This window comes from Manihot esculenta, chromosome 11, assembly GCF_001659605.2.
Source record: "Manihot esculenta cultivar AM560-2 chromosome 11, M.esculenta_v8, whole genome shotgun sequence".
NCBI classification, from domain to species: Eukaryota; Viridiplantae; Streptophyta; class Magnoliopsida; order Malpighiales; family Euphorbiaceae; genus Manihot; species Manihot esculenta.
In genome coordinates this window covers 30,359,550-30,382,187 of record NC_035171.2, presented here as the reverse complement: position 1 = coordinate 30,382,187, position 22,638 = coordinate 30,359,550, and the positions used below count along the sequence as shown (strand labels likewise).

General features: G+C 28.3%; 2 protein-coding genes across 3 annotated transcripts; one reads left to right on the top strand and one right to left on the bottom strand.

Annotated features, from left to right (window-relative positions):
* Positions 1 to 52: 52 nt before the first annotated feature.
* On the bottom strand, positions 53 to 4,493 carry LOC110627215 (enoyl-[acyl-carrier-protein] reductase, mitochondrial). Of its 2 annotated transcripts, none has more exons than XR_006352493.1 (10): positions 4,138 to 4,493; positions 3,964 to 4,061; positions 3,722 to 3,853; positions 3,220 to 3,363; positions 3,037 to 3,139; positions 1,733 to 1,832; positions 1,486 to 1,562; positions 1,312 to 1,390; positions 503 to 665; positions 53 to 399 (listed from the first exon to the last, which is right to left on the bottom strand). XR_006352493.1 is itself a non-coding variant. In XM_021773499.2 (10 exons), exons 1-10 carry the CDS (start codon positions 4,341 to 4,343, stop codon positions 306 to 308), a joined length of 1,152 nt encoding a protein of 383 aa, XP_021629191.1. In that variant the 5' UTR covers positions 4,344 to 4,490; the 3' UTR covers positions 53 to 305. The 2 variants fall into 2 exon arrangements, 1 of the variants encoding a protein (XP_021629191.1); XM_021773499.2 differs by having other exon boundaries at positions 503 to 621; positions 4,138 to 4,490.
* An 8,513-nt stretch (positions 4,494 to 13,006) lies between these two features.
* LOC110625889 (probable serine/threonine-protein kinase PBL5) lies at positions 13,007 to 16,640 on the top strand. Its single transcript, XM_021771578.2, has 5 exons — positions 13,007 to 13,270; positions 13,953 to 14,206; positions 14,425 to 14,614; positions 14,715 to 15,106; positions 16,141 to 16,640. Exons 1-5 carry the CDS (start codon positions 13,174 to 13,176, stop codon positions 16,447 to 16,449), a joined length of 1,242 nt encoding a protein of 413 aa, XP_021627270.1. The 5' UTR covers positions 13,007 to 13,173; the 3' UTR covers positions 16,450 to 16,640.
* The last annotated feature ends 5,998 nt before the right edge of the window (positions 16,641 to 22,638 follow it).

Sequence of the window (22,638 nt, the reverse complement as noted above, 5' to 3'; positions counted from 1 at the left end):
GAAAAAAAGTAAAGAATAATTCCATTTATTATCGGTTGTGCTATAAATTTGTTATTTATTCTTATTTTATTATTAATAATAAATTTATTAAACAGAGGAGATCGAGCTAGAGAACAAGGTTTACAGCTTTTTTTCTTTTCTTTTCTTTTTTTCCCAACTTTGAATATCTCTAGAGTAATTCTTCTTGAAAACTAAAATATTCTTAGTAATTACAACATTTTATTAGTTCCACACAGTGCAATGAAATGAATCCCCATGTATAAAGCAAAAGAGGATTCAGGCAACCTTCCTCGGCTCCTTGAGATTTAGAATTTTAAAACTTGTTTAGGTTGGCTTCCTAGTTTTCCAAGTGCCTTGTCCAAAGCTGTGTGAAAATTGTCAAAAGGAACCAGCTCCATCCTGCAAAGAGGGTCATCTCTTCTCAACAAACCAAATACCAAGATAATATATAGATATCAAACTAAACAATGCCAAGTGAATCTGCAAAACAAGGAAAACATACTCGTATTTCAAGTTCCCTTCTCGTGCTAGGGATAGAAGATAATCTATCATATTTCTGCACTCTTTTGCTTTATCTGAAGTCATCCATTTTTGCAACCAGAATCCTCTCAAGGATAGATCCTGCCAACAAACAAACGCATACGCGAAGCACAGAAGCAGTGACACTATATACAAACACCAGTGAATTTGGAAGGAATTACGATTCCAATTGGACATAATAACACTAATCTCTTCGTTATAAAACAACTAAGGCATAAAAAGCAGTCATTAACAAACCCACATAATCAATCCAACCTCTTCTGCAGGTAAAGAGAATTGATATCTTGTAATTTCAAGTGATTTCAGCTCCATGCATAACCATTCTCCAGAAATTATGCTAGTTGTAAAAGGGCATCAAGTAGAGGCCAAAATCAAGCAACGGAAAATTTCATATTCATTATGTCAGCTCCTTCTCCAATTTCTATCAAGTTTCACATTTCTCTCGTTTGAAATCAAAGATTTTACATGAATTAAATTCAATTCAATTCTTTTCTACCAAATTTCTTGTTTGGAATGAAAGAATTCATTTCTTTTCAACTTACAAAATTTGCATGATTCCATTAGAATTCATTTGAATTCATTTCTTGCGATACCAATCATACCAAACGGAGGGATTATAAATCACCAAACAAAACTCAATCTATAATTTAGTTATCGTTAACTTAACTTTTGACCACTTTATCAGGTGGTACTTATTTTGTTCGAGGGTTTGCATGGAACACAAGTATCTTAAATGGATGATGCAAGAATTTTGAGTGAGTTGATCTTTACCTTGAAAATGAATGATGATGTTGATACAGTTACAGGTTTCTTAGACATTCCACCATATGTCACCATTGTTCCACCCTGCCTGAATACAAGAACTTATTAGCATTCTGAGAGACGTTATGACTTCAGCTAAAAGAATTTTAAAATTCCTCAGATACTTATCACTGAATGCCACACCTTAAGAACTTGAGAACCAAAGAAGCAGAATTTCCACCAACACAGTTGAATCCCAAAGCAGGTTCTGGTATGCTAGTCTAGCATGCCAAAGAGATGAAAACCAGTAAACATATGGATATCAAAAAATTTAAGAACTAAAAAAAATGCTAGCAATGAATTTTAATAACACCAGGTGAAACAGAATAAACAACTCCTACTTTAGATATTAGGCATATTTCAAACATAAGGTGTCTATAGCTGATGATACCAGGAGACCTTTGACGTTCTTCACTTCCAGTTGGCTCTCAGTAAACACCTCATCAGCACCTAGTTTCTTTAGCATTTCCTTTGCTTCATCTGATCCAGGCCTAAACCAAGCATAAGGCATCAAGAGAAAGTGTCTAAAGCATGTTTTCAGAAAAAAAAAAAAAGTAATGATAATAAAGAGGTGGCTTCCATTTCTGCCAGCAGATTAAGCTCAACAAATAAGAACCTCCAGATACAGTACAAGACTGAAAAGAAAAACTTCCATGTTTTAGAAACATTCTGTATGCTTAATCATACAGAATCTCCCCATTGCAACATCTAAACATTTATGACAAATTTTAACACTTAATTATATGCTGATGCATAAATCACTCTGAAGATCTTTTCTTTTCACAATCAATTAGGAAAATTCCTTGTATCTATTAACTCTTTTAGCTGATTGTCAACGTTCCGATAGACAGTTGGAAATGTGGAAATGTGGTAAAGCGCAAGCAACTATGATCTTCCAGTTCCATCAACAACTTAACTTCCCAAAACGAAAAGAAGAAAATTTTTCTATGAGAGTCCACACTTGTGCAAGATGCGACCCTAAAAGTTAGTCTCATAACTTGTGAGGCCAATTAAGTAAACCCTACACTTAAAACATGTTTAAATTTCCAATATATATATATATATTTAATGAAATGATAAAGAGTCTTGAGGGTGATGAATAATTAGTTATATGTACAAAATTAATGTGGCAATGGCAGAGATGAGTATGCACAAGATAGAAATATGGAAATACAAGAATGGACTTGATGAGGAAAAAATGCGGTCAGGAGAAGGTGGAAGTTGATCAGCAAATGCAATAGTGCAAAAAAAATGAGCACATAAAAGTTATAGGTAGCAAGAGATCAAGGGGAAACCCTACGATGACATAAAGTAGTGCAAACTGAACTTAGTGGAATGCAACCACAGACTGATTGAACGGTGGGCTTACATCTTTCTGAAATGTAGTTCTAGACCACATGAAATAAAGAAAAACAATCCATATGGCAGACACTGATTAATTCAAAATTAAGGCCATAGGCAACTAATGCCTTTTACTACCCAAAGAATTAAAATTCACTGGGTTGATAACTCAATATGAAAACCAATACTGCTCATTTTAAGAGATCCAACTACATTTTTATTGTTCATCCCTTCAAGTAGAGAGTTTTAGGAAGACATGAATGTCGGCAAATTCTTAACCAGTGAAAGGTATTGAAATTTAAGTCAAATGCATGTTTGCTTATATATTGTTTAAATAAAAAATTCGAAAAGCACCTGTCCCTTAATATATTTATGCTATGAATGCCATGGAATTTTGCGATCTGGATTATGCACTGTCCTACAATACTTGTAGCCCCATTTTGCACAATAGAATCTCCTGCGAGGACACAGCGTTATCATAGAAATGATCAAGAAGAAGAAACACAGTCAAGTATTGGAATATAGATGTAGCAGTACCTGAACTAAGAGTAGTGAAGTCTTCAAGCATTCTTAAAGCAGTCAAAGGATTAACAGTGATTGTTGCTGCATATTCCATGGGTGACTCTTTATTGATTTTGTGCCAGACATTCTGATCTTGTACAATATAAGTCTGCCACGTTCCTACAAAACAAAAAAAGATTCACTATCATCCAATAAAATCAAGCCTAAAGAAAAAGCAAAAAAAAAAAGGAGAAGTGGGTTCTCATTCAAATTCCCGTCTGCAAATGCTGTTCAGTATTAGGTAAGAAATGTCAATAACCTGCAAAACTTAATCTTTTTGAAAGTTTGTCTGCATCAAGATAAAGACTTTGAAGCAACTTGAATTAATCATTATGAAAGTTATCCTCTAATGAGGTTAATTTCATTCAAGCACTAATGCTGTATAAAGAGAACTAACAAAAGAGCTGGGCTAACAAAAAAAACTCTAGAAACCAAAAAACATCACTGCAATAATCAAAGTAAGCAAAAGGACACGAACCAAAAGAGGGTGGAGAAGGAATGACCCAATCACCAGGCTCAAGACCCTTAACTGCAGAACCCACGGAATGCACCTCCCCTACGCCCTCATATCCTCCAACTGCAGGCACTGGAGGCCTCACAGGATACACTCCTATAACCAAAAACAACATTAACCCAATTAAATTCAAAGCAAAAGAACACAAAATCACTTCAAACCCATTACTAATTTTGCAAATTAAGCACAAGTTGAAGAAACTTGACCTTCAATTCGATTGATATCAGAAGGATTAATAGGAGCCGCCAGCATTTTAACGCACACATCGTTAGCTTTTACTTCGACTGGCGGTATCTCCACTACTCTGTACCAAAAACATTAACTTTATTGGAATACATAATAAGGGCATATGTTTGTATTCTTTCTGAGTGTGCTAGGACCTGGTGACAGAATCCGGGCAACCGTGCTGGTCATAGACTATGGCCTTGGACGGCGGCGATAAGAGAGCGGAGAATGCCCTGACGACTTGGGCTTGAGGACGAGGAACATGGACCCGCCTGAGATTGAAAAGAAGCGATGAGGACGCCCCAGGGAGAGCTGTCCTGGCTACTGACCTCATCGACGTGATCATCTTCACCGAAGTCATTTCTGTATTTGTCTCCCACGACTCTTTCCCTTTGGTAGATGCCCGTCGGACCAAAGGATGGCCTTCACTCTCGAGTCAAACGATCACTCCAAGTGACGTCGTTTTTGGAGGTATTACTATCTACTGCGGGCTTCGGACTATAACCAAAATCAATCAAATCTATGTTTGATCAAGAACAACACTTTTTACTAAGTCGGAATTCATAAAAAAACTTCTTCTGTTTTTCACGCAAATGGATTTGCATTAAAATAACCTCACCGCAATGGAGTCAAAGCCCATGTCAAGCTCAAAACTCAAGAACACAGGAGCCCAATCCTGAGAAACAACTCAACTAAAAACCACTCAGTCCAATCCAAAATGAATCAGCCCTAGCCCAAGCTGGACTGGGCCACGATTCGGTTCGGACCAAAACTACAATTATATCTAGAACCTTGAACTAGAGGGGCTAGTTATGAGCACCCTCCCTAAACTAAAATGAAAGGTTTGATTTGATTTTAATTTGAATTAAAATTTTTAAAATAAATTATTTTATTATTTAAGTTGAACAGCTTTTCGTAATTTTTCTTTTTAGATAAAATGCTATTTAATATCTTATCCTTAGTTTATTTAGAAATTAAAAAGTACTTTTATTTGAAAATTTCATGAATAAAAATATTATTCAAAGAAAAATCTTAGAAATTAAGCATATAATAGTTTAATGATATTATTGTAAAATTAAAAAATTAAATTGCAATTTTATGTTTAAAAAAAACAAAAATAAAAACAAAAAAAGCTTGATTCTGAATTTTAATTAAAAATTAGGGGCTTAAAATTAGAGAGATCGTAACTTCTTAAAATTTTAAAATAGCTTTTTTTTTTTTAAAAAAAAAAAAAGAAAACTTCATAAGGGCCATGGCCCTCTTGCATCTGCTATGGCTCCGCGGCTGAATAAGCAGCATCATAGGGCCACACGAATATTGTAATTTGTAAAAGCTAAAGAATTACTTGCCCTAAAGTATTAGGGACAAGAAGCAACCTTTTAGTCCGTTTGGTCATTTGACCTGGTGAGAGCTCGAAAACACATGCTTTGACGAATTCTAACATGATTGCAATATCCAAATTCGTCAAACATAATTGCAAAATAATATTCCATATATATATTTTTTATTAATAGCCGTTTTAAAAGTGTTCTTTTTTAATTTATAAATAAATGTGATTTATAATTTTAATTCTTCATTTCCTCGTCTACCCATTTAATAAATGGAGTATTAATAATATTAGAGTTGTCTTAAAGTTTGAAATTTAAATTTTAAAATGTTTCACTTCTCTCTATTTGATATGATTAATTTTATAATAAAAAAATTTAAAAAAATTCTTAAAATTTATGCATGATTTTTTATTTTTTTTAAAAAATAAAAATTTTACAAATTAAAAGAAAAATTCAATTATAAATTATTTATTTATTATTATTATTCTTTTTTTTTCCTCTTTCTACCCACTGATTTAAGTGCCAAATTGGAAAGGCTCTTTAGTTTCTTATTGTGTTGAATTCATCAACTCTCACAAAATCAGAGTCCTCACCTACCAAAAATCCATTTAAACTTAGCAAGTAGTCTTCCAAGCAAGCTTAATCGTCTAGTCTACGTAAACGTTATTCAAGGGTTCACCCATTGTTACGTTTGACTACAATTTGTTAATCTACTCATAGATCGATCTTTTAATCACAATATAATTAAATAAACATATAATTCGAAATCTAAACTAAATAAATTTTTCAATAAAAATTCAGACGAATCATATATATATATATGCATATATACATAAAATTTTTTGTATAATTCAAATAATAACAAACTTTAAAATATAAATTATAATTAAATACAATTCTTTATGATAATAATTCGCATTAAAAATACATTGTATTGAACTAAAATTTATATAAACTAAATAATAAATTAAAGTCAAATGTAACCAGAATCAAGAATAGAATTAAATTTGGTCTACTTTACTTCTTGCCAAGAACCGAACTGACCCATACGGTGAATAGTCGCCAATCACATGGTAGTCACCAATCACATTTAATTTCCCAATTGGCCTTGAATTTCACATACGTTGGTTTGGTAGTTTTCCTTTCAAAGGTCAGTAGAAGGTGCTTTGCTTGAGAACATCAACATAAAGGTCCAAAAGGTCAAAAAATGTACCCTTTTTGCTTTAAATTGTGGACTCTAGCTCCTGTTTTATCCAAAAACATAGCCCACCTTTGCTTAAAATTCAAAAAAAAAAAAAAAAAAAAAAAAAATCCTAACTTAGACTTAGTCCAGACTAAAATCATATTGTTCATTTAATAAATGCACATTCAATTCTTCATTCTTAATCTCTTTACAAAAAATTGAAAAAACAGGAGTGTAATTGCAATACACCACATGAAATAAGAATGTGATTAATAAACTTTAACTATTCTAATAAGAGAAATTTTTCAATACTATTGTTGTATGGATGTCAATTTTATTTTAGGCACCGATTCTTGTGAGTATTGCATATGTTCCACCATGATAATAGCATTATTTATATATTAAATAATTTTTCATTTGTTATACTGATAAAAGTCTAATTAGATTTCGTCAAAAATTTTAATAAATATTATTTAATTAAAATGATTTTAAAAAAATATAGGTTGAAAGATGAGTAGTCTTACTTAAATTTTTTAAAGATTAAAAAGTAAGTTCCTAATAGTTAAGATAAACTATTTATAATAAAAATAAAATTTTAATATGCAAAATTATAAAAATATCTAAAATATTCAAAAATAATAATTAAAATGTAAAATTGATCCCTTAAACGATGAAATTTTTATTAAACTTTGTGAGAGGCCTACAACGCTCGTCACACTTTTGAAAATCGTGCGTTTCGAACAATAAAAATTAAAATCGATCCAAAATTTACCATAAAATTTAAAATTAATTGCTCTATATCATAAACGATCTAATTTGACTCGGTCTCAACTCCGCTTTAGCCTTAGCATCATCAACATTTGGGTTACAATGATTTTAGGCAAAAGTATAAATTAAAAGACATTAAATAATGAACTTTGGACGTTTAGATATACAATATAAAATTTAACCACAACTTAGAAATTTAACCATAATATAAAATTGACGGATCCACAGGAGGGCCATGGTCTCTAAAATTTTTTAAGTTTAAGTAATTTTTCTTCAACTTTAAATAAATGATAGAAAAATTATTATTAAATCTCTAATTCTTTAAAAAATTTATTAATTTATTCTTATTTAAAAATTATGCCATTAATCTATATTAAATATTTATATTTTTAACTATACATATTATTTATTACCTATAAATTTAAATATCTATACTATTTTTTTATTAAAGTTTAAATAAATTCACTAATAATTTTTTAATAAATTAATAAATAATTTAATTTTATAAAATATAAAAATATTTCTATTCGTGTAATTTTAATATAAAGAAGAACTAAAAATTCAGAAACAACTTGATAGTTATTCTTTTATAGATAAAATCGCAAGGCTAAATATTATTTTTATAGCAATAAATTAGTTCATTTAATTCAAAAAAAAAACTATGAATTATGTTAGATTATTTAATATTTTTATAATCATTTAGATATATAAAAAAAATAAATCTAGAAAAAAATAAATTCAATAAGTTATGGGTTAGATTAACTTTTTTTTAAGAATAAATTATAAATATAGATAAAATTAAATAGTATTTATCAGATAATAGGTTAAACTATTAAAACTTAAAAAAAATTAAATGGGCAAATTCATTTAATTTGCAAAGTTTTTATCTATTTAATTTAACTCTCAACTTGAAAATTTTATTTTTAATATCTATATTAACAAAAGAAATTTTATTTTTAATGCCATGTTTTGGATGCAGACCTTCATGACGCAAAGAGCAGAAAAAAGTTTTATTATTTTTTATCTCTAAAATATGAAAAATTTAAAAAAAAATGTGTTTCTTCTTTTTTTAATCAGTAATTTGAAATAAAATATTTTTAAAATTTAAAAAGAGTGATTTGTTCTCTTTAATAAAATTATTTTATGGGAATTTATATTAATTAGTCTAATAAACTCACGCAAAATGAATTCAAATTAATTAGAAAAACAGACTTTTCAATGGGAATCCAAATTAAATGAATTAATTAGACAAATAGACTTTTCCAATTGGAATCCAAATTAAAGTTAAACCGTGAAAATTTCAACTGCCAACTCAAAGTCTCAAATAGTTGGATGTATTTGTAATGATCACCCAACTGAATAATTAATTTCCTAACCATTCATTGCTCCACTTTCACTATCATTTCCTACTAGCTTTCAAACACGTAGTGAACGTTAGGTTAGTTCCAATCAAATAGAATAAATTTAAAATTTAAATTTAAATATTTATGGTAATAAAAATGAGTTAAGTGAAAAATTAATTTAATTTGATTTAATTTCATCAGTTAAATTTTTTAATAAATTTCTTTTATATTTTATTTTAAGTATTATATAATTTAATTAAAGTATTTTAATTTTATTTAAAATATAATCTCTATATATTATAAAAATATATAGTATTAGTAAATAATCAATTCGATTCGATTTTTTTTTCTTTATCAAAACTAAACCGATTTGAAACAACTAATTCTTTTGATTAATTTATAAAATTATATCAAAATTTTAAATTAATTCAATTTAATTAATTATTTTAATTTAAACTAAATACTATTCACTCCTAATTTTATTCCATCCACCATTTAAAAATGTAAATAATAATAATACAATCAAAATTTAGCCTTCTTCCTATTTTGCCTTTTTAATTAATTTTGTGGTGGAAATTGATGTATGTATTTCAATAAATATATATATAAAAAAAATTACTTAGCATATAATTAATAAATATTTCTTTCTGTTTTTAAAATTAAATATTTTAATATTTAAAGTTTTTTTATCGTTTAAATTAAAAGTTATTACATTAAAATTATTGAGTAAAATATAAAATAACTATAAAGTACTTAAATAATTTTAAAAATTCTTAAAATACCATCGCCATTTCTTTTTAAATAGAAATTAGAGATTAGAGAGTAAAATTTGAGAACTCTAATATTTATTCAGATATATTTATTATCAGATTAAACCTGTGAATACACACCGTTATAATTATTTGCAAGATCATTTTTTTAAAAAAAATCATATTTTACTTTTTGATTATATTTAAACATATTATTTTATCAGGGATTAAAATGTTAAATTTTAAAATTAAATGATAAATTTATTACATATGTTAAAATAAGAGTAGATGCGTTGTTAATTTTCATTTTAACAATATATATATTTTTTAAATGATAGTTTGAATTTCAATTGAATTTTAATTGAAAAATAAACGTGTGATGCTTTTATTTACCTAATTGTCGTGTATACTTTTTCAAAATGAATATACTTTTTCAAAATGAATAAACATTTCTTGATAATGGATTCTTATGTAAAGAAATAAAATAAAATAAATGGGTCCAAATATTTAATAATATCATTGATAATTAATTAATTAATTAATTAATTTGTAGCCTTAGATTATTAGCCTTTTTGATTTTTTCCTAATGAATTCAAGCAAATGAGATCATTAGCCATTTTTCAACTGTGGCACAATCCAAAAGTCTACTACTAAAATCTCACATGATAAACACTAATTAAGTGTATCTTTCAATCATGACCTTGCTTAATTTCCAACACTAATCCAAGATTAATTAAGATTTAGGGCACCCACTTAGGACACGTGTCCTTTGATGTATCGATGCTTAATAGGCCTAAAAATCTTTGCTTATTAGCTTAATCTCATACGTGGGTTAGCAACTAACCATTCCTTTATCTAATATATCTTATACTTTTCAAGTCCTTTTGATAGTGATATTAATATCATTAATCTAATTTTTAATCCATAAATTATATCAAAATTAATAAATTTCCCCATAAAAAGCAAAAGATTCCCTCTGTTTATATTTAAAAATAATATATTATCACTCAACATTTTAAGTTTTATATAATAATATTATATTTAATTATTAATGCAACAGTTTAACAATCGTGTAAAATTTTTATAAAAAAATAATTTTTTACTGTGTATATAATATATTTTAATAAATAATTTATTTTATATTTAAAAAATTATAATTTCAACCGCTAATAAGTGAATCTGTCTTATAATGAAGGCAAATTCAATAAATTTTAAACAAGTATTATTGATTTATGAACGTAGTTTAAATATACATATTTTAAATTATACAAAATTTATATTATATTATTTAAATGGAGTCTTAATTTTTTTATCATTAAAAAAAGTATTGAAATAGCTCAAAAAATAAATTTCAACAACATTGGGATTAACCCAACAATAACAGATCTAACTCAAAGCTCAAAGATCCAAGGAGTCCAAATTCTGGAAAAAAAAAAAAAAAAGCAAAAACGGACCGCAGCAAACTAAGCCAATGATCACTCCATCCATCCTCCATTTCTGCCAGTGGTGAAGCCAGGAATTTTTTTTGGTAGAGCATCGGCTGCGCCGCTGCGGCACCATCGGCTGCGCCGCTGTGACACCTTTATTCCCTTCAAAATATTTTTCGGTCGCCGGTACGGCACGTGCCTCTTGTCGTATCTTCCCTCCGCCCCTGATTTCTGTGATCCCAATTTGAGCAGTAGCTATGCAATTAAAACTCTAAAAAATTTATTTATACAGCTATTAGACTATTATTTTTAATTTAATATAATGATAGAATTATTTTTTCATTACTTGAATATCGATTTTTCACCAATACGAACACCAACACCTCTAACGGTTTGAACACTAATAAAATTCTCAACACGACATAGCTCAATACGACAAGTACAAACAATTCAGACATTAACAGTAATGATAATAGAAAATGCTACAAACCACTCACCAACACAAACAATTAAGTCAAAAAGTAAAAACAAAAAAGTTTACACAAAAGTCATGACCAAACACCTCACCCAAAGGCCAAGAGCCTGAAGCTGTAAAAAGACCAAGCTCCAGTGTTGTGTTGTCGCTTCAACACAGAGCCTTACATCTAATGCAAAGATTAGTGAATTTAGCAACTGAATTTCCTTAGCAATTAATAATAAATTGAAAACCCATTGGTAAAATAAAAGAAAAATGGTTACAATTCCTCAGCAGTTTAGAATTGAATAATTAAAAATAAAAATATAAATAGATAGAATAATCATAAAAATTAAACTATTTCAACTCAAATTTAATTTATATCAGTAATACTCGCACCGTCTCAAATTCAACTATTAAAATTTAAATCTATTTAATTTCATATATTTTAATTAATAATTATTTTTTATTAATATTTTAATTTAAAAAATTTAATTTTATCATATTATAATTCACTCAAATCGAATATTTAAAAATATTTGACTAATAGCCATTTTTAATTAAAATTAATTCAAACTTAATATGATATTAAAATTTTATATTAATATTAATATTAATATTAAATCTCTTATAAATATTTTATATTTGGATGTTTATTTAGCATTTCACTTTATTTTATTACTAAATAAAAAAATACTATCAATTTTTTTTAATTTTAAATTTATTTTGTTATTTTTATTTTTAAAATTATTATTTCAAATTATTTATTATAAATACTCTTTCATTTTATTATTAATTATCAAAAAGAGAAACTACTTAAAAAACTTATGGAGAAGTTGATCGGTGAAATTTATGAAACTTATTTATCTAAAGTTGATATATTGAAATTTTATTTATTAAAATTTGATGTTTTTTTGCTAACGGAAAATCATGTCTAATTATTTTTTTAAATAGAGTAAATTAAAATGTAAATCAATCTATTATTTTGATAATATATGTTTTATTAAATTATATGGAAAAAATAAACATAAATTTATAAAATAATAATAATTATTATTATGTTTAACTGAAAATTTTACCCCTCCTAGCCCTTGGTGTGATTCTATTTACCAACACTATAAAAATAAAACCATAAACTACAATTGTAGAACACCGATTGAGGATAAAACGGTAAAATCGCTAATCCAATCGGTGATCAGCTGCATCGCGTCCCATGAAAACTTCGAAGCACTTGATTGCAGGAAGTGTAGATGATCAAGTTGATCACAGCATTCTATATGCCAATATGGGTCCCATATTGGCGGTGAGGTGAGCGAATCGAGGGTGGGTCCTTTTCCCTCCGCATACTTGTAGCTTTTTAAAAAAAAAAAAATTTAAAAAGCATTTGACTTTTCACTTGCTTTGAAAAACAGACGGTGATTAATGCGGCTGTCAGGTTCGTGTCTCACGGCCATGTAATTCTAAATGAAAATTTTCTATGTTTTATATAATTATTTTTGCTTCTAATAAAATGACAAAGATCTGTTGGTACACCGAATCACTCTCATACTACTAACCATGTGCCACGTCATCACTTCTTTACACAAATGGACAAAACAATGAGAACAACGTGAACTTATTTGACCAAACAATTTCTAATTATTACGTGTCAAATCAATATTCGTCCACGTAAATAGATGATATAACAATATTGCACTTCTTAACACTGGAACAAAGCCCAAAAAGGAATATAAAAATTAAAATACATATAAAACCCCTAAGGAAGCTAGTTCTTGCAGCTCTCTCTGTTTTCCACATTCTGTGCTTCTCCTCTCTCTGTGTCTGTAGATAGTCGAGAAAGAAAGGAAACAAAAGAAGAAAAGAGAGAGAATTTATGTTTGATTTTTGGGTTTTTGTTTGAAATTGATAAAAATAATCAAAATATAATAATAACAAGAAGATGGGGTGTTTTCGCTGCTCTGGACGATCAAGCAAACGATCAGAGAGAAGCAACAATAATAGCATTAAACGCAACGATCAAACACGAACCACTTCAGGTATCTATATAATATTTTATGATCATTATTTTCTTTAATGTTTTGTTTTTGAACTTTTGAAACGTAACCCCAGTTTTATGGGTTTTTTTTTTTTTTTTTGAATTCTGGTTTCTTCTTTCTTTTTCAGTGTGGGGCCCTTTTTCTTCATCTTTGATAGTGATCAAAGGGGACTGTTTAGGATGATTTCTTCTTCTTTTTTTTCCCCTGTTAATTTCAAGTGTTTTTGTATATCAATAGGAGATTGACAGCTGAATGATTAGGGAATGCTAAATTTTGACTCATGCTGAAATTGTTGAAATGATCAATGGCTTTCTCAATATTGTGTCTCTCATGAAGAGGCATTTCTCCTTCTGGTTTCTTCGTTTGGGGTTTATGTTGGCGGTGATGTTATTTTCATGGTCCTTTTATTATTATTATTATTATTATTATTTAAAATGTTTGGGAAAGTAAGTCCAACTCATAGTCCAAAACCCTCATTTGGGTGTTCAATATTTTGTCCTTAGCCTGTTCTTTGTTTGCTTTCAAATTTGATGGCCTTGGCTTTTTATAGCACCCTTATATATAAATCTCTATTTTTAAAAAAAAAAAAAATTGGCTTTTTCTCTCTATTTGCCTTGCATTGTGATTTTTTTTTGCATTTTTAACCATTTTTTTTCTGTTTGTGCTTTTCTTTGTTCTACAGGGTCATTGAAAGTAAAGCCATTTGCAAATGTAAAGGAAGAGGGTACTTCTAATGATGATCAATTATCTTTAGATGTAAAGAATTTAAATTTGGTAGATGAGGTTTCTAAGAATGTGAGAAATAATGGGAAACTCGCCCAGACCTTTACTTTTGAGGAACTTGCAGCCGCAACAGGCAATTTCCAGTCAGATTGTTTCTTGGGTGAAGGAGGTTTTGGCAAAGTTTACAAGGGGCATTTGGATAAAATCAATCAGGTCAGTGAAAGCAGCCCATTGATACCAAAAAATAAAAGGCCCTTGCTGTATGCCATGGGCAATAATCAACTCAATAGAGTAAATATGATACACTTTTGCGTGCCCTTTTATTCTACTCGTAACATATTTGCTGTAAAGTTCCTTTTACAGTGTCCACATTCATGATTTGCTTTTAATTTGTTGGTGAGACTTGAATTATGTTGTTTTATTCTATACAGGTTGTTGCTATTAAGCAACTTGATCGAAATGGCGTTCAAGGGACTAGGGAGTTTGTAATTGAAGTATTGACATTAAGTCTAGCAGATCATCCCAATCTTGTCAAGTTGATTGGATATTGTGCCGAGGGTGATCAGAGGCTATTGGTGTATGAGTACATGCCATTAGGATCCCTAGAAAACCATTTGCATGGTATGTAAGTCATTGTAACATCTCATCCTTGTGTTGATTGCTCATTTTCTTAACTTACCATTTTCTAATTTATTGTTGTTTAATAATTTTCCTTTTGCAGATCTTCCGCGTAATAGGCAACCACTTGATTGGAACACAAGAATGAAAATAGCTGCTGTTGCTGCTAAGGGTTTAGAGTACTTGCACGAAAAAATGAAGCCACCAGTTATATATCGTGATCTGAAATGCTCGAACATTTTGCTTGGTGAGGGCTATCATCCAAAGCTATCTGATTTTGGCCTGGCCAAAGTGGGACCCAGTGGGGATAAGACCCATGTTTCTACAAGGGTTATGGGCACATATGGATATTGTGCACCAGACTATGCAATGACAGGTCAATTGACGTTTAAATCAGATATTTATAGCTTTGGGGTGGTTCTTTTGGAGCTCATCACAGGCAGGAAAGCAATTGATCAAAAAAGGGATCATGGAGAGCAGAATCTGGTTGCTTGGGTAAGAGAAGTTCTGGCTCATTATTTATATTAGTCTATGGTTTTTGTTGTACTAGGTGAATTGTTTTCTGTGATTAACAGCATCAAACTAATACGGATTGGATTGTAGCCTACTGCATTCATTTTTATTATAGATGTTTTCTAATCAGTTATAACAGTCACAAAGATCAACCCTACAAGGATCTATGTTCGAGTCCATATGGATGTCCTGCCAGTAATGTGATAATATTTATGTGTGGTTGGTGGATTCAAAGTGGCCTTTTCTGATGACCACCAACTGTGTAGAAAGTAGCTGACTGGTTTTTATTGTTTTTCATTTTTGGTTGTTGTTCTGCGTTATATGAGTGATATCTTTTTCGAATTCAATTATTAACTTCTGAACCTGATCATTCTACAAGTAGATAATGCTGAGAACATCTTTAACATGTGCAAAAAAAAAAAGGATTTTTTACTTTGTATTAGTTTTGGATGAAATGTTTGTCTTGGGATGATACTTGAATTGTAAAGGGCATTCCTTTGCACTTGTTTTACTTCTATATTTTCTTCTCAAGGAAATAATTAATAGGTGAAAAGTCAGCTGAAATGAATGCCAGATTTCAAGATTTTCCTCCTTTTCTTGCTTTGACTTGCAGCAAAATTTTTAGCTGTTGCTGTTATTGCTCCTAACAAATTTGTCCGTTGAATCCTGCTTGCCATAATTGACATCAATGACATTTGTTTTGTTTCGGTAATCGGTTGCTTTAGCTTCATTTTTTCATGTTTATTCATTAATCTATAGTTTGACATGGAAAATAATATATTTTTTATTGAAAGCTTTGAAAAAGGTTATGGGCCAAAGTTAAACCAAGTGTAGATTTTCATGGAATTTGAGAAGATTGTTAATTCTCTTTTCCTGATAAATTATATCTTGTAACTGATATAGTCTCTGTTCTGCAAATATCTGATAAAGAACTGAAGTAGACAAGGAAAGAAATTATAATAATCTGAGAGTAGCATGATTGATGAGGCATATGAAATCAATTGGATTCTTTGCAGGCACGACCTATGTTCAAAGACCGGAGAAACTTTTCACGCATGGTCGACCCTTTACTTAAAGGTCAATATCCTGTGAGAGGATTGTACCAAGCTCTTGCGATTGCTGCAATGTGTGTTCAGGAGCAGCCTAATATGCGGCCGAATGTATCGGATGTGGTCATGGCTCTAAATTATCTGGCTAGCCAAAAATATGATCCCCAAATCGATCCAGTGCAAGGCTCTCATAAGACTCCATCTCGACACGGACCAAAGAAAGATAATGACAGAAGTGCAGGCAACGTTTCTCCAGAGTCAAATGGTGACAGCTAAAAATGAATGGTTGATAGCTCTTTGTAGTGTTTATATATAGCAGGTTGGGGTATCAGATTATCAAGGAGATACCTCTCATACAGGAAATTTCTGCCCCTTTTTTTTTCCCTTTTGGTGTAAATGTGAGCTGGGATTCTTGTATCTCTGTAGGATCCATTTCGTAATTTAATAGACTAGCCTTGAATTTTTTTTCCCCCTCTTTCTCAGAAGGCAGAGATTGTATGGTAATCTCATTGCAGAAGGCCATCGCTAATAAAACTAGCATTGCCAAGAGCTTTGTTTATTCGCCAGATAATGTGCAGCTTGATTACAGATTCGCGTAACAGGCGCAAGCGTATTGTCGTCGAAAGACAATGTTGTGAATGTCAGTTGGCACAAATTGATAGCAAAAAATTTTCCATCTTTTTGCCTGCTGTGTTCAACATTTTCCTTTGTTATTCACCATATTTAGCACAAACACCTTTCTAAATGGGAAGATTTTTTTACCAATTTTAGCATGAAAATGCATGCTCTTTAACATTCCATGTGATTGTGGTTATAGCCATTCATGGTCTGTTTTGGAATTGGACCAAAATTAGATTGGTTCAATTCAGAAAATCAAATTAAAATTGGTTTTTAATCGAACCAATATTGGATCAGAATTAGCAATTCAGTCTAATCTGATTACAAATCACAACTGGGTTCTTTCTTTCTTTTGAAAAAAGATTTGGCCATTAATAAATAAAATTGGAATCAAGTTGAAATTTAAGGGTTGATACAAACTTTGAACTGAAAACGGTTTTGGGCCCAGAATTGCCACAAACTCTTGTGAACAATTTTGGTTAATGATTATCTAAAAACTGAGTGATGATTGATGATGGAAAAGAAAAAGGAAACGAAAAACAATAATTTCTGAATTCTTCTAACAAACTAAAGCAATTATTCAAAAAAAAAAATCCTAAAATTGAAATTCATGTAATTTTTTAGAAAAGTTAAAATAAAAATATGTTAGAAAAAAATTGAATATTTTGATAATTTCTCCAATAATAATATATAAGAAAAGGGTATAATTGGCATATTGTTTGGTGTAGTCGAAATCAAAATGGGTAGAGATGTAGTTGGAGCGATTCAAGTTCTTTTTGGTATGTTGTTAATTTGTGGATTCAAGAACATGATGCTCCAATCACTATACCTTACCACAAAGGCTTCTTCTTTGTGTTTTGTCCCTATCAACTTTTTAAGCATTATCTATAACACGTAGATATCAAAATAAATAAATAATTTAAAGTTTTGACAATAAAAACTTAGCTTCTCCCAATCAAGTGGTAACCTAATTGAAAAAGTGAAGAAAATGAGTGAGTTTTCCATTATAATTTTGCTATCTATTCCTAAAAATCCATTAAATTATTTATAAATTTTTAGTTTCATTAGACATTTTAATCGATTTAATATTTATTTGTTAATAATTAGACACTATTTATTTATAAAAAATAACTTATAAATAAAAAATATTTTCTAATTAAATAATTTATTTTTTATTATTTAATTTTAACTAAAAAATAAAAAAATATTTATAAATTTATTATATAGTAGTATCAATAAAAGTTTAAAAAATGACTAGGGAGAACTCATTTTCCTTAAAAAATATTTAATTTTATCAGTGATCCGAAAAATATTTTTTATTGATAATTTTTTTGAATATACTAAACATTAAAAAATATAAAGAATATTTTTTTAAAAATAAATGTGATATAGAACAATTAGTCTTGATTTTAAGCAAATTTAAATTGGAACTAAATTTTACTGTCAACATCCGATAGAAATCTATAATAATTTTTCAAAATAAAATTTCGAAACGCACCAATTTTAAAAATATAATGAGTATTAGAGTTTTTTTTATTATAAATAACATTTTTTTAATTATTTGAGATATTTTTTAATTTTTTAAAAATTTTCTCAACATTTTAATCTATTTCTCAAAAATTTGATAGACAAATTAAGGGTTAATAATGCCATAATTTATGGATCATATAATTATTTATTTGAAACTTAATTGAGGGATATTATATTTACAACATAATTAAAATTTATAGATATATTTGGTAACTGAGGATCTAGAGAGAGGGTCTGAGATTAGAATACATGGTGTCTATGAAGTAATGAGGTGGCTTTGGAATGCTTGAAAGTGAGAGTTTGGGAGTTTTTAGACTTGTGAGTAAATGATATAAGGATGATGTGGTTAAGGTGGTTCTATGATGGTGGAGTTTTGAGATTGAAGGCAAAGTGAAAGTTGAGGTATATTAGACTGTATCTGCTCATATATTTCTTCCTCGTCGTACAAAGCACAATGATCATGTTACTATGTAATGTCATATCATTGTTCTTTAAGAATGTCCATGTTTGGCTTGGTTAATACTCAATTGATTGGTCGTCTGTCAAGGCCCTTCTATCCTATTGTCACACAATATAGATGATAACGAGGCATACACATTTAAGAATATGGTATAATATGATTCCAATTTGTTGATATGGAACAATCAGCCTAAAACTGTATAACAAATTTGAAACGGATTTAATTTTTATCGTTCATGTCCGATAAAAGACTTTTCAAAAAAAAAATTCAAAACGCATAACTTTCAAAGGTGTGACTAGAGTTGTAAACCTTATTACGAAATTTAATATGAAAATTTAATCGTTTAGGAGGTCAATTTTATATTTTAATTATTTTTTAATTACGCACGATTTTCAAAAATATTTTTATCACAAAATTCGATATAGAAATTTCATGGTTTAGGAGATTAATTTTATATTTTAATTATTTTTTTAAATATTTTAAATATTTCCATAATTTTATTTATTAAGATTTTATAATCTTTTTCAACTATTAAAATTTGCTTTTTTATTTTTAAAAAATTTTAATAAAACATTCAGTTTTTAATATATTTTTTTCTTATTTCAAATTAACCAAATAATAATGATTAAAATTCTAGATGCAGCTTAAATAATTCTTTATCATTTATTTGTGCGATCGGGTATTCTGGCTTCGGATCATAATAGCCCGATCCTACTGTACCCATATTCATTTACAAGAGGTCATTTTTAAATCTTAAGATATGTTCTATTTTATATATTATCAATATTGATGAGTTTTTAAAAAGTTAAATTACTTTCTTATTTTAATATAAAAAAATAAATTACTTTTTCTAATTCAATTAAATTATTTTTGAAAAATTTATTTCACATAAAATAACCTAAAAAAACGACGAGGAAAGGCCTCTTCTGATTGATGAATGACAGCCAGGTGAGGTCCAGCAAGAGGAGAGGAAGAGGGAGAGAGAAGGACCACCATGAGTAAGTAAAAGAGAAAGAGAGGAGAGGGGGTCTACCATGCAAATAAGACTCCGAGATGTGACCCATCATCAGCCCTATCTGATAAGATTATTTCCCTAAAAAGGCCTTTTCACGTGCCCTCTGGGACCTACCTTTCTATATCTTACCCCTTAATTATCTTTTTAGAGAAGAATTATTATTTAATTTTTATAATTTATTATAATTAACTATTTAGTTCTTATTTTTTTTAAAAATATAATAATATCGTTAACTATTTAATCTCTTCCTTTATTTATAAGAACTAAATAATTATTTATTTTGATATTACATAAATCAAATAGTTTGAAATTAAATAAACTAAATAATTATTTATTTTAATATTTATTTTGATACTCAGGTGCACATAAGAATTTTCTTATTAAGGAAGCACCTCTGATTTTAAGGTAATTTAATATTTTGTTTAAGTATAAATATAGAAATTAATTTTTTTATTTTTTTATAAAAATTGAAATGTAGTTTCATCCAATTAATTTTAAAACATTTTATTTTACACTTGAACTTCAATAATTTAATAAATTTAACAACATGGAATTAATAAATAAATTAACTCCTAACTTTTATTTAAAAAAAAATCTAATTTCACTTTCAAATTTTGTGATGTTCAATTAGTTCTATTTTTTATAACTTAATCCCCTAGAATAATAAAATTTTATAAGAATTTAATTTCCATTTATTTCTCTATAATCAATTCTTTTATTTGAAATTAAATTTATTTTTTTAATTAAAAAAATTAAATTATACATGATTTTTTATGAATTTATTTTTTAAAATGTGAAATAAAACATTTTATTTAAGATAAATTGAGATTAGACTTGAGAGGATAATACAAGAACCAAAGTATAGTTTCCTTCTTTGCCCTTTGAAATCTTCCACTTTTTAGAAGCAGGAAGCATTTATGAATCCGACCGAGAACTTTTTCTAATTCTATCCAAATAAATGAAAATTTTTCTTTTGGTATAATTAATTTAATTGAGTTTGAATTTGAGGTCTCCATATAATTCTCTCCAAATAAATGAAAAGTTTTTTTTTATATAATAAATTTTAATTCAATTTGCACTTAAGATTAGCATAGAAACCTAAGTTTTACCCTCTATGATTGTAATAATAATAATAATTTTTTTTTCTAATTAAAAAATTACTATAAAAATTAACCGATTAGTTTTACGATTTTGAAAATATATTAAAACATTTCTGACATTTTAAAAAATTTACTAATTAATTTTTTTAGTAATTTTGTCGTTAAGTATTTTATTATTTAGTTTCTATAGTTTTAAAAAACTTATTAATTGATCTCTTAAATTAAGAGATCTACTAATTAATTTTTTCGTATGCATTTTAGATTTTTTTATAATATTTAACGGTTAAAATTAATAGAGAGACTAATTATTATATTTTTTAAAATGTTAAAGATATTTTAATATATTATTTAAAATTAATAGATCAATTGATATATTTTTTTATATTATAGAGACTAAATAATAATTTTTCATAAATAAAAAATTTAGTTGAATATAATAAATTTTAGTTCAGATTAGAATTAAGATTAGGACATAAATCTAAAGCTTTTCCTTTATAATAGTGATAACAAACTTCTTCTAATTCTCTCCAAATAAATGAAACGTTTCTTAATTTTTATATAATAAATTTTAATTCGGTTAACTTGGAATCTAAATAGAAACCTAAAACTTTTCTCTTTGTAGTTTTAATAATAAACTTTTCCTAATTCTCTCCAAACAAATGAAACGTTTCTTCTAAAATAATGAATTTTAATTCGATTTGAAAATGGGATCTAGACAGAAATCTAAAGCTTCCCCCTTTGAAATTTTAATAATAAACTTTTTCTAATTCTCTTAAAATAAATGAAATTTAATTCCCCTTTATAGTTAATAATAATAAACAAACAGTTCATGAGTTCATGTCATGATGATAATAATAATTGGGCAACTCCCAATCCAGGACCACTCTCCCTGGCCACGTGTCCACTCCTAATTTGTATGTTTGTTTAAGAACGTATCCATTTAGGTTGCAATTTTTTTTATGTTGTAATGGAAAAAAAGTGGATAATTTCTCTCACTAGATTTTTAGAGGAAATATTTTTTTTAAGAAATTCATCTATTTTTCTTAAGCAATAACTTCTTCTAGCTGTAGTGGCAATGCTCATTATCTCTCTTAGCAAGTTAGGGTTACGCTACGAGTTTTGTGTTGTTTTTCTTATAGACGGTAGACTAATTTTCAAAATTGAAAATTTTTCCTTATTTGTTGTGGTTTGGGCTTTAAAGTTTTATCCAATGGATCTTGCCTTTAAAAAAAAAATTTGCATAAATAAATATAATATTTGAAAGGGCAAGTTATTTATAGTTAGTTAATTACGTAATTTTTCTTTTTTGTCTCTGAATTTTTTTTTTCTCTTAGTCTTGTTAAGCTGCTTTTAATCGACTTAAAGCAGGAAAAGGGCTTTAGAATTGTTTAGTTAAATGGTTACCATTTGGCATTTTCGGTTGGTGTTCACCGAGCAGTTAACTGTTATAATGAGCTACTAATGATTAAACGGTCAATTTCAAAAAAAAAAAGAAATGATTAAACGGTCAAAAAGACTGATATTCGAAATTCTTCTTTTAATTATAATTTTGGAATGCAAATCATTAACTTTAGAAAGCTTTATTTAAAAATTGTATTTACCACATATTCTACGTCAGCAATTAGGAGTCTAAAACATGAAATAGGTCCCCGACCACTCAAACTTTATGCAGTCTAAAAAAACTATATAGTTATTTCAAAAATTCATATAATTACTTCAACCTTTTATAATTAAAGTATTAA

Coding starts and splice junctions, on each gene's coding strand:
- LOC110625889 (XM_021771578.2), top strand. CDS start 13,174: ATGGGGTGTTTTCGCTGCTCTGGACGATCAAGCAAACGATCAGAGAGA. Junction 14,615..14,714: donor CCTAGAAAACCATTTGCATG/GTATGTAAGTCA, acceptor TTCCTTTTGCAG/ATCTTCCGCGTAATAGGCAA. Junction 15,107..16,140: donor AGCAGAATCTGGTTGCTTGG/GTAAGAGAAGTT, acceptor GATTCTTTGCAG/GCACGACCTATGTTCAAAGA.
- LOC110627215 (XM_021773499.2), bottom strand. CDS start 4,343: ATGACTTCGGTGAAGATGATCACGTCGATGAGGTCAGTAGCCAGGACA. Junction 1,833..3,036: donor ATAAATATATTAAGGGACAG/GTGCTTTTCGAA, acceptor TGCTTGGTTTAG/GCCTGGATCAGATGAAGCAA. Junction 400..502: donor GAAGGGAACTTGAAATACGA/GTATGTTTTCCT, acceptor CCCTCTTTGCAG/GATGGAGCTGGTTCCTTTTG.